The following is a 17,228-nucleotide window of genomic DNA, read 5'->3' on the forward strand; positions in this document are numbered from 1 at the left end:
TTTGATTATCACTTATACTGTTTTTCATGTATACCTATACCTTTTCTTTGCTTTCTTTAATTGACTTGTTCTTTTTTCATGTAATCTTTCATTAGTTTCTGTTTTTTTTTTTTTTCTTTTCAACTTTTATTTTAGGGTTGGGGGTACACGTGCAGGTTTGTTACATGGGTAAATTGTGTGCTGCTGGGGTTTGGTGTACAAGTGATTTTGTTAGCCAGGTAGCGAGCATAGTACCCAATAGGTAGTTTTTTGATTCTCACCCTGTGATATGGTTTGTCTTTGTGTCCCAACCCAAATCTCATCTTGAATTGTAATTCTATAATCCCCACGTGTTGTGGGAGGGACCCAGTGGGAGGAGGTAATTAGAATCATGGGGGCAGTTCCCCCTTCCTGTTCTCCTAACAGTGAGTGAGTTCTTATGAGATCTGATGGTTTTATAAGCATCTGGCCTTGCCTCTGCTGGCATTCAGTCTCTCCCCTGCCGCCCTGTGAAGAGGTACCTTCTGCCGTGATTGTTTCCTGAGGCTTCCTCAGCCGTGCAGAACTGTGAGTCAATTAAACTTCTTTCCTTATGTATTACCTAGTCTCGGATATGTCCTTATAGCAGTGTGAGAATAGACTAACACATTCTCTTCCCACCTTCCCTTGTCAAGTAGGCCCCAGTGTCTCTTGTTCCCTTCTCTGTATCCATGTGTATACGCAGTGTTTGTTCCCACTTCTAAGTGAGAATATGCCATATTTGGTTTTCCTGTGTTAATTCACTTAGGATAATGACCTCTGGCTGCATCCATGTTGCTGCAAAAGACATTATTTTATTCTTTTTTATGGCTGAATAGTATTCCATGATGTATATGTACCGTATTTTCTTTATCCAATCCACTGTTAATGGGCATCTAGGTTGATCCCATGTCTTTGCTATTGTGAATAGTGCTGCAGTGACTATCTGGGTTCATGTGTCTTTCTGGTAGAATAATTTACATTCTTTTGGGTCTATACCCAGTAAGGGATTGCTAAGTCAAGTGGTAGTTCTATTTTAAGTTCTTTGAGACATCGCCAAACTGCTTTTCACAGTGACTGAATTAATCTACATTCCCACAAGCGATGTATAGGGCTTGGAGTACTATGTTCCCTTTTCTCTCCAACCTTGCCAACACCTGCTATTCTTTCACTTTTTAATAGCCATTCTGACTGGTGTGAGATGATATCTCATTGTGGCTTTGATTTGAATTTTTCTAATGATCAGTGATACTGAGCATTTTTTTCATGTGCTTGTTGACCGTGTGTATGTGTTCTTTTGAGAAGTGTCCGTTTATGTCCTTTGCCCATTCGTAATGGGGTTGTTTTTTACTTGTTGATTTAAATTCCTTGTAGATTCTGGATATTAGACTTCTGTCACATGCATAGTTTGCAAATATTTTCTCCCATTCTGTAGGCTTTTTACTTAGTTGTTAGTTTCTTTTACTGTGCAGAAGCTTTTTAGTTTCATTAGGTCCCACTTATCTATTTCTGTTTTTGTTACAATTGCTTTTTTTGGAGACTTCATCATGAAATTTTTTCCAAGGCCTATGTCCAGAATGGTATTTCCTAGGTATTTTTCTAGGTTTTTCTAATTTTAAGTCTTACATTTAAGTCTTTAATCCATTTCGAGTTGATTTTTATATATAGTGAAAGGAAGGGGGTCCAGTTTCAATCTTTTGAATATGCCTAACCAGTTATTCCAGCACTGTTTACTGAGTAGGGAGTTATTTCTCCATTGTTTGTTATTGTTGTCTTTTCAAAGATCAGATGGTTGTAGGTGTATGGCTGTATTTTTGTGTTCTCTAACCTGTTCTAGTGGTCTGTGTATCTGTTTTTGTACCAGTTTTGGTACCAGTTTTGTACTGTTTTGGTTACTGTAGCCTTGTAGTATAGTTTGAAGTCAGGCAGTGTGATGCCTCCAGCTTTGTTCTTTTTGCTTAAGTTTGCTTTGGCTGTTCGGACTCTTTTTTTGGTTCCATATGAATTTTAGAATAGTTTTTTCTATTTCTGTGAAGAATGACATTGATAGTTTGATAAGAATAGTGTTGAATCTGTAAATTGCTTTGGGAAGTATGGCCATTTTAACAATATTGATTCTTCCTATTCATGAGCACAGAATGTTTTTCCATTTATTTGTTTCATCTCTGATATCTTTCTGCCGTGTTTTACAATTCTCATTGTGATTTGGCTCTGAGCTTGGACGTTATTAGAGTATAGAAATGCTACTGATTTTTGTACATTGATTTTGTATCTTGGAACTTCACCGAAGTCATTTATCAGTTCTAAGAACCTTGGGGCAGAGAATATGGTTTTTTTTTTTTTCAGGTATAGAATCATCTGTGAAGAGAGATAGTTTGACTTCCTCTTCCTATCTGGATGCCTTTTATTTTTCTTGTCTGATTGATCTGGCTAGGCCTCTGAATAGTATATTGAATAGAAGTGGTGAGAATTGGCATATTTGTCTTGTTCTGGTTCTCAAGGGGACTGCTTCTGGCTTTTGCTTGTTTAGTATGATACTGGCTGTGGGTTTGTCATGGATGACTCTCATTATTTTGAGGCTTCAATGCCTAGTTTGATGAGGGTTTTTAACAAGAAGGAATGTTGGATTTTAGCAAAAGCCTTTTCTGTTTCTATTGAGATGATCATGTGGTTTTTGTTTTTGGTTCTGTTTATGTGATGAATCACATTTATTGATTTACATATGTTGAATCAACCTTGCATCCAGTGGATAAAGCATACTTGATCATGGTGGATTAACTTTTTGCTGTCCTGCTGGTTTCAGTATACCAATATTTTGTTGAGAATTTTTACATTTATGTCCGTCAGGGATATTGGCCTGAAGTTTTCCTTTTTTTGTTGTGTCTCTGCTAGGGTTTGGTATCAGGATGATGCTGGCCTCATAGAATGAGTTAGGGAGGAGTCACTCCTTCTTCATTTTTTGGAATAATTTCAGTAGAATTGGTACCAGCTCTTCTTTTTATATTTGGTAGAATTTGGTTGTGTGTTCATCTGGCCCAGGGTTTTTTTCTGGTTGGTAGGCTTTTTTTTTTTTGGATTACTGATTCAACTTTGGAACACATTACTGTTCTATTCATGGTTTTAATTTCTTTCTGGTTCAATCTTGTAAGTTTGTATATTTCCAGAAATTTATCCATTTCTTCTAGGCTTTCTATTTGGTATGCATAGAGTTGTTCTTAATGGTCTCTGAGGGTCTTTCTGTGGGGTCAGTGATAATGTCACTTTTGTCATTTCTGATTGTGTTTATTTGGATTTTTCTTTATTAATCTAGCTAGTGATATATCAATCTTGTTTATTCTTTTGGAAAACCAAAATTTGGTTTTGTTGATCTTTTGTGTGAATTTTTGTGTCTCAGTTTCATTCAGTTCAGCCATGATTTTGGTTCTTCTGCTAGCTTTCAGGTTGGTTTGCTCTTGCTTTTCTAGTTCCTCTAAGTGTGGTGCCAGGTTGTTAGTTTGCAGTCTTTCTAACTTCTTCATGTAGGCATTTAGCACTATATAGTTTCCTCTTAACACTATCTTAGCTGTGTTCTAAAGACTGATATGTTGTGTTTCTGTTTTTGTTAGTTTCAAAGAATTTTATGAGTCCTGCCTTAATTTCATTCTTTACTCAAAAGTCATTCAGGTGCAGGTTGTTTAATTTCCCTGTAATTGTATCATTTTTTGAGAGATCTTCTTGGTAATAATTTCTGTTTTTATTGTACTGTGGCCCGAGAGTGTGGTTGGTATGATTTCCATTTTCTTGAATTTGTTGAGAATTGCTTTACAGCTGAGCGTGTGGTTGATCTTAGAGTATGTGCTGTGTGCAGATGAGAAGAATGTGTTTTGCTTTTGTTGGGTGGAGTACTCTGTAGAGTCTCCTGGGTCCATTTGGTCGGGTGTTGCGTTTAGGTCCAAACTATCTTTGTTAGTTTTCTGCCTCAGTGATTTGTCTAACACTGTCAGTGGGGTGTTGACGTCTCCCACTATTATTTTGTGGTTGTCTAAAACTCTGTAGGTCTCTAAGAACATGTTTTATGTCTGGGTGCTCCAATGTTAGGTGCATATGTATTTAGGATAGTTAAACTTTCTTGTTGAATCGAACCCTTTATCATTATGTGATGCCCTTCTTTATCCTTTTTGATCATTGTTGGTTTAAAGTCTGTTTTGTCTGAAATAAGAACAGCAACCCCAGCTCTTTTTTGTTTTCTGTTTGCTTGATAGATCTTTATCTCCATTCTATTACTTTGAGCCTGTGGGTGTCATTGCATGTGAGATGGGTCTCTTGACAGCGTATGGTTGGGTCTTGGTTCTTTATCCAGCTTGCCACTCTGTGCTTTTTAAGTGGGGTATTTAGCCCATTTACATTCAAGGTCAGTATTGATACGTGAGGATTTGATTCCGTCGCCGTGTTGCTGGCTGGTTGTTACGTAGACTTGATTGTATCGTTGCATCATAGTGTCAGTGGGAGATGTATTTTAGTGTGTTTTTGTGGAGGCGGATAATGGTCTTTTGCTTCCTTTCTTAGCACTCCATTGAGTAAGTCAGGTCTCATGGTAATGAATTCCCTTAGCGTTTGCTTCTCTGAAAAGAATTTTGTTTTTCCTTTGCCTGTGAAGCTTAGCTTGGCTGGATATGAAATACTTGGTTTGAATTTCTTTAAGCATGCCGATTATAGGTCCTCAGTCTCTTCTGGCTTGTAAGGTTTCTGCCGAAAGGTCCGCTGTTAGCCTGATGGAGTTCTTTTTATATGTGACCTGCCCTTTCTTTCTAGATGCCTTTTAAGATTTCTTCTTTCCTGATGACCTTGGAGAATCTGATGACTATGCGTCTTGCGGGTGGTCATCTTGAATGGTATCTCACTGGGGTTCTCTGAGTTTCCTGAATTTGCTTATTGACCTGCCTAGTGAGGTTGGAGACATTTTTTGTGGAAAATATCCGCAAATATGCTTTCCAAGTGGCTTGCTCTCTCTCTTTCTCTTTCTGGAATGCTGATGGGTGGTAGGTTCGGTTTGTTTACATAATCCCCTATTTCTTGAAGTTTTTATTTTTTTAATTTTAAAATTCTTTTTTATTTCTGTCTGCCTATGATGATTCTTTGAGCTCTGAGATTTTTTTCCTCAGTTATGTTATTAATGCTTCCAATTGCATTATGAAATTCCTGTCGTGCATTTTTTGTTTCCAGAAGTTCAGTTTTGTTCTTACTTAAAATGTTCGTCTCAGATCTGATCATGGATCAAACCACCATTTTACTGGTTTCCTTGGGTGGGGCTTCAGCCTTCTTCTGTATCTTGTCGAGCTTCCTTGCCTTCCAGCTTCTCAATTCTGTCATTTTAGCCATTTCAGTTTGGTTAGGAACGATTGCTGGGGAGCTAGTGCGGTTATATAGAAGTAAGAAGACATTCTGGGTTTTAGGATTGCCAGAATTCTTACACTATTTTTTTCTCATCTGTGTGGGCTGATGTTCCTTTAATCTTTGAAGTTGCTGTACTTTGGATGGGGTCTTTTGCTTTTATATTATTTGATGCCGTTGAGGGGTTTCCTGTGGAATAAGTTGGGATTAGTCAATTGGCTTGGTTTCTGTGTGCTTTCAGGGCCAGAGCTCAGCTCAGCACCCCTGGGCTGTGTGCTCTAACCCTGGGGGTGCACCGAACAGGCCAGTGGCTTTGATTTCTGGTCCTTTGAGGTCAGACACCTGCTGCACTGGAGGAGCTAAGATGTTCCCAGTCTGCTGGCAACAACTTTCCGATGGTAACTGCCCAAAAAAGTGCTCGGGGTGGGGGGCATGGGGCGGTGCTTTGGGAAAAAGTGCGCTTGTGGTGGGGTGACCATGGCGAGCGGCACCGGCAGGGGAGGCTGCAGGCAAGTGTGCACCAGCAGGGAATGGCTGTGGGTGGCTGTGTGCCTGCAAAAGCGCTCTGACAGGAAGGCAGAGGCTATTGGCAAAAGACCTATGGTGGTGGCTGTTGGCAAGCATTTCGGCAGGGCAGCTGAGGCTGTGTTGCAAGCTAGTAAAACAGGCTAGCTTTTGAGAGGCCAGCAGACAGGGTGGCATTCAGATCAGGTCGGTCCAATCTTGTGGGAAAGATAGCTCTGCTCTTTCTACTTCTGGCAGCCAACTAAGGCTAAAACCACCTAGAGGAGTATGTCAGGCTTTGGGTGATGGGCACCTATGGCCTTGCCCCAGTGCAGCCATTACTGCGCCAGACCCTCTGGGCTCTGCAGACTGGGGTTCTGTCTCTGGCAACTCTTTGGGCAGTTCTCCCTTGCAACTCAAAAGTCTGTGCAGGTCATGGGGTCTCCCATAGCTAGGATCCTAGAGGATCGCTGCAAGAGTGGGCTGCTCCATGCCTGTTGCACTCACCGTTTCCCTAAGAGCTGCTCGAGGCCAGGAACGAGTCCTCTGGTTTCTTCTTTTGTGTTGTTGTGAATTTTAAACATATTTACTTGATAATATTGTTTAGATTATTGTATTAGAATTCTCCCACGTGTTAGGGCTATTGAATCTTCCTTATGTTGTTTATTTTAGCAGATACTGTTAGTTTTGATTTTCAGGTCTTCTTTGGCAGGGTGGCTTTTTCTTGTGATCTCGTATTCTCTAGATTGTGGTTATACGTTTGTTTCTGCATTGCCTTTAGAGATTTGACAGTTAATGGTGACATAGCTTGGAAGGGTAATGAAGGTGTATTTTCATTTGTATATGCTGAAATAATAAAAAGAATCAGAGGAGGAAAGATTGAAGATAGTGGGTAGCAAGCAGCTAATTAAAGGAAGCTAGTGCCTCTGAGAGTTGAAGGCGGTGGGACCTTGAACATGATGGCTAATTGGGGTTAGGTGGGCTTAGATATTACAGGAAGTTGCAGGAGCCTCCTTCTATTGAGTCTATTTTCTTTGAGATTGAAAGTGAGATGTTCATTGTGTGAAATGGCTAATATGAGTAGATACTTGGTAATATCAAATAGTAGCATTTTGGGGCTGCATACAGAACTTAGTTGATTGTGTCTGTAATCTTAGCAGGGAGACCATTCTACTTTGCATGCTTATCTTTGGCTAGCTGGCATAGTTTTTGGGAACGTGAACATTGGGATCGATCAAGGGTTGGGATATTTCCTTGCTATTGTGAAGAAGGGAACGCCTGTGGTGCAAGTGAGCTGAGTAGTTGAAATGACAGACTGTAGAACCAAAGGCCATAAAGACTACAGGGAAGAAAGTAGAAGGGTTTATGGACTGGAGGTCAAAGAAGGACTATCTTTCAAGTTGAGTAAGAAGATTAGAAAGCTACATTTATGATTTTAGTGGTAGAACAAGTGAAAAGAGAAGTGTTCCTCAGTTATAGGGCAGGTGAGCATCATTGAGATAAATAGGTCAAGAAACTAAGATCCCTGTATTTGGGATAGTTATTATACCCTGAAATTTAAAATGGTGGAATACGATTTGATGTCTTTCTTGAGGCAGATTTTAAGTAATTATTGGAAATAAAAATTTGGCAGATAGGAAAAGATTTGGTGTAAATTGAATTATTGATGTATATGATCATTTTGGTATATGATGAATTTCAAGTAGGAATTATCTGGATGTTAATTTTTAGAGGAGTTCTAAAAAATTAACATCCAGATAATGTTTCCTGTCATAGAATGATAGGAAAAAAGGAATGTCAGAAATAAATATGTATGTGTCAGTCCCAAATTTGTTTTTTAAAAAATACACTGAATTTGTTAGTAATGTAGAAAATTCTAAATTCTAATATACTACAGTTTTTATAACCAAGTCTGATGCACTTTGTTGCAAAAATTTAAACTGAGAATATTTTTTGTTAGAACTCACTTTATTATCCTAGTTGTAAAAGGGGAGAAAATAGAATGTGAACTTTCATTTAATGTTTTATTTTCTTGTTAACTATTTGGAAATTTATATTAGTTGACAGTGTTCTTGCAAAATATAATTGTGATTTTTCTTTTTCACAAAAAATAGTCATCTGTATAGTGCAATTTCAAAAAATTGATTTTTTAAAAATCAATTTGTGGTTTTAAAAAATTGATACGTATTTATTATCAGGGAGTTATAGTAATCCAAGTCAAAAGCTCCAAATGATGAGATTTCTTGTAGTTAGCCCCTGTGTCATAAAGATACAGTATCTTGGTTTGGATATAAGGATTTGGAAAGGCGTTTCACTTTAATTGGCTATGTCTGTCATGTGATATTATTCCAGTGTCTTCTGGTAAATCTCCAAGGCTTTGTTGCAGCTTTACCTAACCTAAATGTAGGAGCATGCTAGTAATTTGTAGGTTACTTTTCCTGAAGAGGCAAGTTAGCTTTTTATTGTAAGACTTAACTTTGAGGATGGTACGGTGAGGAGTTAAAATAACTTTTAAATTTAGGGATGATTAAATGACCACCACTTCCATGTTACCTACATCTGATATTCATTTAGCAATATTTACTGGACACTTTATGCTAGACTGTAGTGATATAAAGTACAGAAAAGAGCCTTATCAGAGAGCTGACCTTCCGATAGGGGAGAGAGAGAGAAGTATGTAATAATTTAAAAATATTCTTTAAATAGATAAAAAGTATGTATGTACGTGTATGTATATATATGTATATATAGTTTTCTTTATAACACTGTATATATAGAATATGTGTATATATAGTTTTCTTTACAACACTGCATATACATTCTATGTATATAGTGTTTTAAAGAAAATAGTGTTGTAAATAAAATGAAAGGATAAAAGAATAGAGAATGACTAGTAATGTGGACTAAATTTATGTAGGCTGGCTAGGGAGGGAGGGAGAATTTCCAGCTAGAGGAAACAACAGGTGAAAAGCCTCCACTTTTCAGGTGATAATGTACTTTGCGTGGTTCACGAACATAGAGAAGAGCGGTATAATGAGATAACAGAAAAATGGTACCAGATTGGGTCTGAAAAGTAGGCAGGGTGTCAAACATTATAAAGCCGTGAATTGTATTCTAAGTACAGTGAGATGCAACTTGATCTGTTGATCTTTCTGAAAAGATCACTCCCGCATTGTGGGGAGTGGATTGTAGGTGGTCAGGATGGAAGCAAGAAGACCAGTTCCACTGTAGTAGCCCTGATGAGGTGTGGTGGTGTAGTGGAGATGAAGACAAGGAAATGAATTTAGGATGTATGTGGACATGGAGCTAATTGGTCTTGCTGATAATGGGAGTAGGAGATAGAGAGTGATCAAGGATGAATTTTAAGGTTTTGGATTTAGCAGTTGGATTGATGTCCCAAATATGGGATTGTGGATTGGGTAGAATTCTGTTTTGAACCTAAGTTTGACATGCCTTTTTATATCAAATGCAGGTGTTAAGTAGACTGTTAAATATAGTAATGCTAATGCTAATAATTTCAATAATAATGATAGCAGCTAACATTTATGGAGCATTTGCTCTATGTATCAAGTACTTTTATAAGTATATTATCTCACTGAATCCTCCTAACAGCTCTGTGAGCTAGGTACTACCTCTTTCTGAAAATGGAGATACTTTGAATTTGTCCAAGGTCGTTCAACTAAAAGTGGTAAAACTGGGCTTTGAACCCTGATAGGCTCACTCCAAAGCCCACATTCTTAAGCATTGCACCACACTACCTTTGGCATGTGGAGCCCAGATTAGGTATAAAATTTTCAGTCATCCAGCGTAGAGATGATATTAAAGCCACAAGCCTTGATAGGATCAACTACTGAGAGACTAGGGAAGAGAAGGCCGTCTAGGATCTAACCAGTTAGAAGTTGGGAACAGAGGGAGCCAGGAGTGGAGACAGAGGTGAGAAGGAAGAGTCAGATGAGAACAGAGATGAACACGTTGGATTTGGCATCACTGAGGTCATTGGTGTCCTCAACAAGAAGCTCCTGTGGAATGGTAGGAACCTAAGTCCTGCTGATGTGCATTGAAGAGGACCTGACAAATGAGGAAGTACTGACTGAGGACAGCAAACTCTTGTAAGGACTTGTGGTGGGAAGGAGAGCTGAAAAATGAATTGTTATCAAGAGGGGGAAGCCAGGGCCAGAGACACATTACAATGTGTCATACGGTGATTTGAATAATCATGTGAAGAAAAATAAAGGCGCTGGAGAAAAATAAGACAATTTTAGGGAGTAAATCTTGATTTCAGAAGGGGATAGTCACAGTTTAGATGGTAGGTAAGTATCTTAAGGAAGTAACTGACAGCAGTTGCTAAACTTTAGGGCTGAGGCTTTAGATCTTTGAAAAGCTTGTGATATGAAGTCGCTGTCTGTGGCATGAAGTTAATAGTTGAGAGAAAAATAATGTATGCAGATGCGTATATGAGTGTATGTATGTAACTTTTTGGCCTTTGAATTGTTGGTAAGAGAAAGTAGAAATTTGCAGAATGAATAAAAGTAGTATTCATGTAACTCGTTATTGTATATTTACCTTCTATGTTGTATTTAAATTCTATTAATATTTCAAGTAGCTTTTTTCCCCTCTCACCTTAAATAGCTGCTAACAAAATATTATTCTCCATCACATATTGAGAAAAAAATTTCTGATAGTTACTCTAAGTGATGCTTCCAAGTAATTGTATTTTAGGTACATAGCTGTATTGATGATAACTTTATATAATCATATATATATCACATATACAGAATACAAATATATAGTATGTAAATTATATATAAAATGTATATTATCTATAAAATGTATAAAATATATATTCTATATATAGAATATAAATATATATAGTATATAAAGTTATGTCTCCCATAACTTGAAGTCCCTGAAGTCCTTTCATGTTGAATTTTTCTTTCCCAACCTTTGTAAGTAAAATGCAAATACCTTAGGATAAGTTTCTTATTGTGTTTATGTCCTTTGTGTCTATCATGATGAATAACTTTAAGAGATTATAGTTGTCTCAGCCGTTTGTTTACTTCATTTATCATGATTATGCTTGTTGGCAGAAGGTAACATAATATGTATCTCATACAAACTAAGAAACTGTTAGGAGAATCTTTTTCATTCTCTATTGTTAAAAAAAAGTTTCAATGAAGTAAAAACGAAAATAGAAATTGGATTGTAAACAGAAGAAAGATGGATCTTTTGGAAAAATCAGTGTTGCTAATTTAAAAATACTTTTTAATATTATTTTACAGGAATGTTTAGGTGTCCATAATGTCACTAAATCTGTGTCTTCACTTTGCAATGGAATTCATTTTCTACTTCATCCAAAAGTTCTGTATGAAATCTCTGTATTTGGCATTCAAGACCCCAAAAGTGAGGTATGACGTTAAAAATAAGTGAAAATACTCCTGTAATTTAGATACTCAGCTAAATCAAGGTGATATGCTAATACAGTTTAGATAGCATGGTGAGAAACTGAAAAGAAACCTGTCTTTGGTACATTGGTTCACTCGAAGTGTTATTTAAATAAAAATAAATGTTACATAAAATGTGGCAATAAAAATACAGGACACACATGATTTCAAAAAATTCAGATCAATTTACTTACATTTTTCATCTAAGATGTAGAGAACTATGCAGTACAGGTAGTAAGCAGATTATTTCAGTTAGGGAAATTTTTACTCAAGGGACAAATGTACATTAAGGTAAGAAAGTAGAAATCATTAAGGAAGAAAAACAGAACAGAATGTAAGATGATGCCATGGAAATATGAACTTTTGAAAGAGATGTTAATTATAGCATCTTTCCAGATGTTATAAAATGTTACAGGTGTGTCAGGTGACCTAGTGGGACATCTCATTTGACTGGTTTGTCGCGTCTGTGTTGTTGAGCAGGTGAACACTGCTGCCAAGGCCATTCTGTTATACCTGCTTCAGGGACGATTGATGATGACAGCCCTGACCTGGAACAAGTTTATTGAGTCTCTGTGTCCTGTCATTCCAATACTACAGGTATTCTGTGAAATTCACTTTTTATGATACCATTTATCTTTGGCTGGGTGTCATTGATTTAAACTCATGCAAACAGCAAAACTGTCATGTTGTGAGAGAAATGAAGAGAAGCTGTGAAGGCGCTGGGGATAAGTGAACAGCAAGTGGGTGGCTGTCTTGTTTCTGGCAGAAAGTTAAACAAGGATAGCCAATTTGTCTGTATATATTTTATATATCTGGGTGGGAGGTTAAAAAGTGAGGTGCATTCACAGCATTGACTGTGAAAAATAGAACTCAACCTTATATAAAGGCCTTTAGGCAGCGCTAACAGTGCTTTTTAAGCAGACCTTACATAACAACTAACTTGCTTCATGAATTCTATCCATGCATATATATGATTAGATTGATACCTTAATTAACATGCTCCTGGAAACAGCTTTTTTTTTTTTTTTTTTTAAAAAGCAATCCTTCTGGACGTTAAAGGAGTCAGGTTTCTGTCTCTTTTGGATGAAAAGGTGGAGTTCAGAGGTGCCATCGTAAGCACAGTCCTCTTTTAGAAGAGAGAGCCTGGACCTTGTGCCTTGAGACTCACAGGGTCCTATTCCATGCGTGTAGCCTTTAGAGCACTCCGTCTTCTTAGGGTGGGGATGGGCTGAGGACCTGCGAGGTGCTTCACTGAGGAGAGGTGCTGCTGTTAGAATCTTAGAAAATAGAAAGATCAGCAAGTGTCAAGAAGGTTGGCATGTTTTCCTGAAGTTCTCCTGTATGTATGTGTATTTTCTTTTAAATACAATTTTATTTAGGCTCCTTAGCTCATAGAGGTTATTTTAAAAAATAACTATTCAACTGAATCGACAGACATTTATGAGTTGCTGATAGGACAATACAATTCTTATTTTCAAGTTGAAAAGTTATGTATATAATTAGACAATAACTTCTCTTTAAAAACAAATATATTAGGGCTATGCCGACACAGAAGATCCTTTGGGTAACTGCATTCTCCTTCTAAGCAAAGCAAGTTCTGACACAGAAGAGATTCTTCCGTGTACTACCCGATTAAAGTCCATGCTGCGACTTTTGCTAGTGAAAAAGCCATCGTGAGTACAACATAATCTTGTGAACATCAAAGATTAATGGAAACATGCTAAGAAAGTATAGTAACTATATATAATTTGAAACAAAACTAAATAATCTTTAAGGAGGGTGATACTCCATTACTAGAGGAAACTAATGCATGAAACTAAGCAGATACAAGGTCTTTTTTGTACTTGCTGACTTTCATCCATTTTACAGCCAAGTTATTCCTTGCCAGATCAGCCTATGTTATAGGACTGCTACTAAGTGCTGCTCAGTAGTGCCCTAGGCAAGTTGGAGAGCCATGGAGATAAATAGATGGTAAAAATTATAGTGCTTTCCCATCTTCTCTTTAGAAATTGTTAGTCTCCCAGAGTGATCCTTTTGTAAAAATCTGTTCTGAATATTAAGTTGTTTGTAAGTGTAGTAGGCCAGTTGTCTCATATACCAGAGTTATGTAGATATTTTAATCCCATGTAGCTGTGTTCTTACTTGGGAAACTGAAAATGAATCCTTTCTTTGACCGCCATTAATGTAAGCATTGTTTTAATTAATGAAAAGAAGCAGAATGATACTGTTTTTTTTTTTCCTTCTCTGTCATTGCAACATGAATCTTTTCTATTATTATTTTTAGGTAACAGTGGTTAGATTTTCCCTTACTGAAAAAAGAAAAAAATGCTTAGAGTCGAGATGGATAAGCAGGGCTAAAGAGGAATAGTTGGTTGAAAACGCTAGGACGAATGGACAGACATTCTTCTGACAATGGATAATTTGTGTTTCCCAAAGCTTACATCAGGAAAATACAGCAGCTTATTTATAGAGAGATCATTGGACTGAAAAATAAGGAAGTAGGTGGAAGTTAACTAAACCATTAAGAGAATAGAAGAAGGAAAATTATAGAGTCTTTAAAATATCTCTGCAATATAGAGAGTAGTGTTATGGGTGATACAGGAAGAAGTAGGGCAGAGGGAGTTAATGTGCTTGTGTTCTCAGGGGTTGTCTTCTACACATGCAGAAAGGCTCTTCCCTGTTAATTAACGTGCTAGTGTGGTACTCTTGACTTGAACAAACCCCCAATTTGGAGAATTAACACAATAGGAGTCATTTCTTGTTTGCTTTTCAAGGAGCTCAAGGTCCTCAGGTTAATAAAGACATTCTAAGGTAGGACATCCCCAGGAGTGTAGTGCAAGGCAAGGCCAGATCTTTCTTTGGGTAAGATAATTCTCTATTATACAGAACTTAAAACAATTCAAATGACATATTTGTTTTCCTTATTGTATTAATTCTGCCCCATCCCACCAACCCATCCATAAACTCCATGAAGACAGGAACCCTGTCCACTGGCTAATCTTGTATTCTTAGAACTTCATAGAGTACCTTACACATAAATACACAGTCATGCGTTGCTTAATGACATGGATGCATCTCGAGAAATGCTTTGTTAGGTGATTTTGTCCTTGTGTGAACATCATAGAACGTACCGTACACAAAACTAAGTAATAATAACTTACTACATACATACCTAAGCTATATCATATAGCCTATTGCTTCTAGGCTGCAAACCTGTACAGCATGTTACTGTACTGAACACCGTAGGCAGTTGTAACACAGTGGCATTTGTGTATCTAAACACAGAAAATGTTTAGAAAAATATAGTAACATAATCCTATGAGACCACTGTTGTATATGTGATCCACTGTTGACTGTAACATTGTTATGCAGTGCATGACTGTACTCAAAAGTATTAAAGAATTATATACATATATAGGAATAACTGAATTCTGGCATCCTGTGCTAAACCTAAAAAGATGCTAAATGTATATACCAGAGAACAAGATGCATAAATACATGCTTTACATACCTCATCTCTAGCCACATTTACTAGGGGTGATACCTGTCTCTCAACTGACAACCCCAGATGTGAATATAGATATCATTGACTTAGAATGTAAGGAACAAAGGAAAACTATTAGGTAGGTGTTTAGCCTTTGTAAGCTCTCTTGAGGTAACTCAGGAAATGGAGAGGGAGAAAGTTTGCCTGACTTATTAGTCCTCTGGAGATGATATCAGTTAACAATATTGCAGTAAGTATCTACTTTGTGTTAGATTCAGGAAGTATTTATTGGGTGTCTTACTATGTATCTATGAGCTGTGGAAAGGTAGCAGCACACCACACAGACATGGGCCCTGCCCTTTCAGCATTTAGCGTGTAACTGGGAATATAGCTCTTATTAGCAATTATTCTTTATTATTAGTTGTCATAAAGTGAGATAAAAGTTATGATGCAGGGGCTCAGGGTGGCAGGCCTACATCCAGAAGGCAGCCTGCTCTCGTCTGGAGTAGGAGGGCCACTCTAATGATGCGTGTTTTAATTGTTGTCTTATAGGTAGTTCTTAAAACCTGGCAACTTGTATTATTGCTTAAAATTTGTCCAGTTTCTAGGTAGTTCAAGAACCTGTCAGAGGAGTGACGGATACATGGTTGTCTCAGTATCTGCCGCCTCAGTGACCTTTGTCCACTCGGTGGTTTTTCTGTTTCTCTATTTCATTGTTCAGTGGCATACAGTATTTAAACTTTTCTTGAAAAATCTCCCACTTCGCCACTCAGCTGAACTTATTCCTAATCCCTTCCAGATAAGGAAAAGGTGTTTGTATTTTCATTTTTGACAGGAATCTGTTTGACCCCTGATGTAAGAAGATTTTGATACATTGTAGTGTGATCACACTTCCGTTATGAGCGTCATTACTCTCCTGAGGGTTCATCTTAACGTTTGGACTCTGGTTGGCAGTCTGTGATACTTTTTATGGTTGAGAATAGATCACTAGATTTGAAGACAGGAGTTATAGATTTAATTCCCAGATGTACTTATTGAAGTTTACTCAATAAGTGAGTCTGTCTCATTTGTAGTTATTGATTATTTTTTGTTTCTGATGTTTATTTTATAACTTGAATAAATCATTATAGTTATATATGCAAGATTTTTTAGAAGTAAAGTATTACTAGTAATGGCAGTATAATTGTGACTACTTATTGTACTTTGTTGATATATAATTACTTGTAATTATAAGCCCTTTTACGATAGACATTTGTGTATCACGAAAGTTCGACTTCAGTACTTTGTGTTCTTAGGGTCCGCTCACAAGCGTTAAAGCTTTTAGCGTTCCATCTTACCAGTGAAGAAGGGGCTGACACAAAGCGTCCTCTGATAGACGCCAGAGTTCTCTCCAGAGTTACGAATTTATTCATTGTGAAGAAACCTATTGAACTCAAACTGGATGACAGAAGAGAGCTGGTTATTAAGGTGACTATAAATTTTGAGTTTCTTACTGGGTGGTAATTTGATACATTTTTATATCTTGTATTTTATGTGACATTCTTCAGTTTGTGTATGTCCTGGGGAGGGAGAGAAGTGTGGGGATTCAGGGCTGATTGGAAATTGTGTTCTGGCTGTATCTGGCTTCTGGATATGTTGATTCATTGCAGTGGTCCCAACCTTTTTGGCAGTAGGGACCAGTTTCACAGGACAATCTTTCCATGGATCGGGGCAGGAGTGTTGTTTTGGGATGATTCCAATGCATTATATTTATTGTGTACTTTATTTCTATTATTGTTACATTGTAATATACAATGAAATAATTGTATAGCTCACCATAATGTAGAATCAGTGGGAGCTCTGAACTTGTTTTCCTGCAACTAGACAGTCCCATGTGGGGGTGATGGGAGACAGTGACAGATCATCAGACGTTAGTTAGATTCTCGTAAGGAGCAGACAACCGAGACCCCTCACACACCTGGTTCACAATACGGTTTGCTCTCCTATGAGAATCGAATGCCGCCACTGATCTGACAGGAGGTGGAGCTCAGGTGGGAATGGGAACGATGGGCAGAGGCTGTAAATACATTTCCCTGTCTTTAGCTAGGACTGTACCTATAGCATGCTGGACTGATGCAGAATTCTATAAAGAAAGCTGTCCACTAGTCCACTGTTTTCATGGATTCGTTCCTGTGTTTTGTACTTTCTCATTTCACTTCAAGTTTGCAATCTGTCTGTTTTATTTTAGACTAACTCGCCAAGGCCTGTAGTAGTATGGTAGAGCCACTTGTAATACAGTAGGTTTGTTTGTTTGTTTGCTTTTTAATGGAGAAACACATTATGTTCCTCTAAACTGAATGTTCAGGGCTGTATGACTGTGCTGGCGGGAGGATTGGAGAGTCTTCCACTGGCCACATACCAGGTCTGATTGGGACTTCCCTGAGTACCAAGCC

The 17,228-nt window shown here is 37.6% G+C and overlaps 1 protein-coding gene across 1 annotated transcript in view; it reads left to right on the forward strand.

The window, feature by feature from the left end:
- Window positions 1-17,228, forward strand: part of RTTN (rotatin) — a 202,905-nt gene that overhangs the window by 41,203 nt on the left and 144,474 nt on the right. Inside the window, exons 15-18 of the mRNA XM_011968360.1 lie at window positions 11,151-11,276; window positions 11,793-11,909; window positions 12,849-12,985; window positions 16,092-16,263. Coding sequence (XP_011823750.1) covers window positions 11,151-11,276; window positions 11,793-11,909; window positions 12,849-12,985; window positions 16,092-16,263 — 552 coding nt within the window. The remainder of the gene's footprint in view (window positions 1-11,150; window positions 11,277-11,792; window positions 11,910-12,848; window positions 12,986-16,091; window positions 16,264-17,228) is intronic.

The sequence above is a fragment of the Mandrillus leucophaeus genome, unplaced genomic scaffold (genome assembly GCF_000951045.1).
Source record: "Mandrillus leucophaeus isolate KB7577 unplaced genomic scaffold, Mleu.le_1.0 Scaffold84, whole genome shotgun sequence".
Classification (NCBI taxonomy): Eukaryota; Metazoa; Chordata; class Mammalia; order Primates; family Cercopithecidae; genus Mandrillus; species Mandrillus leucophaeus.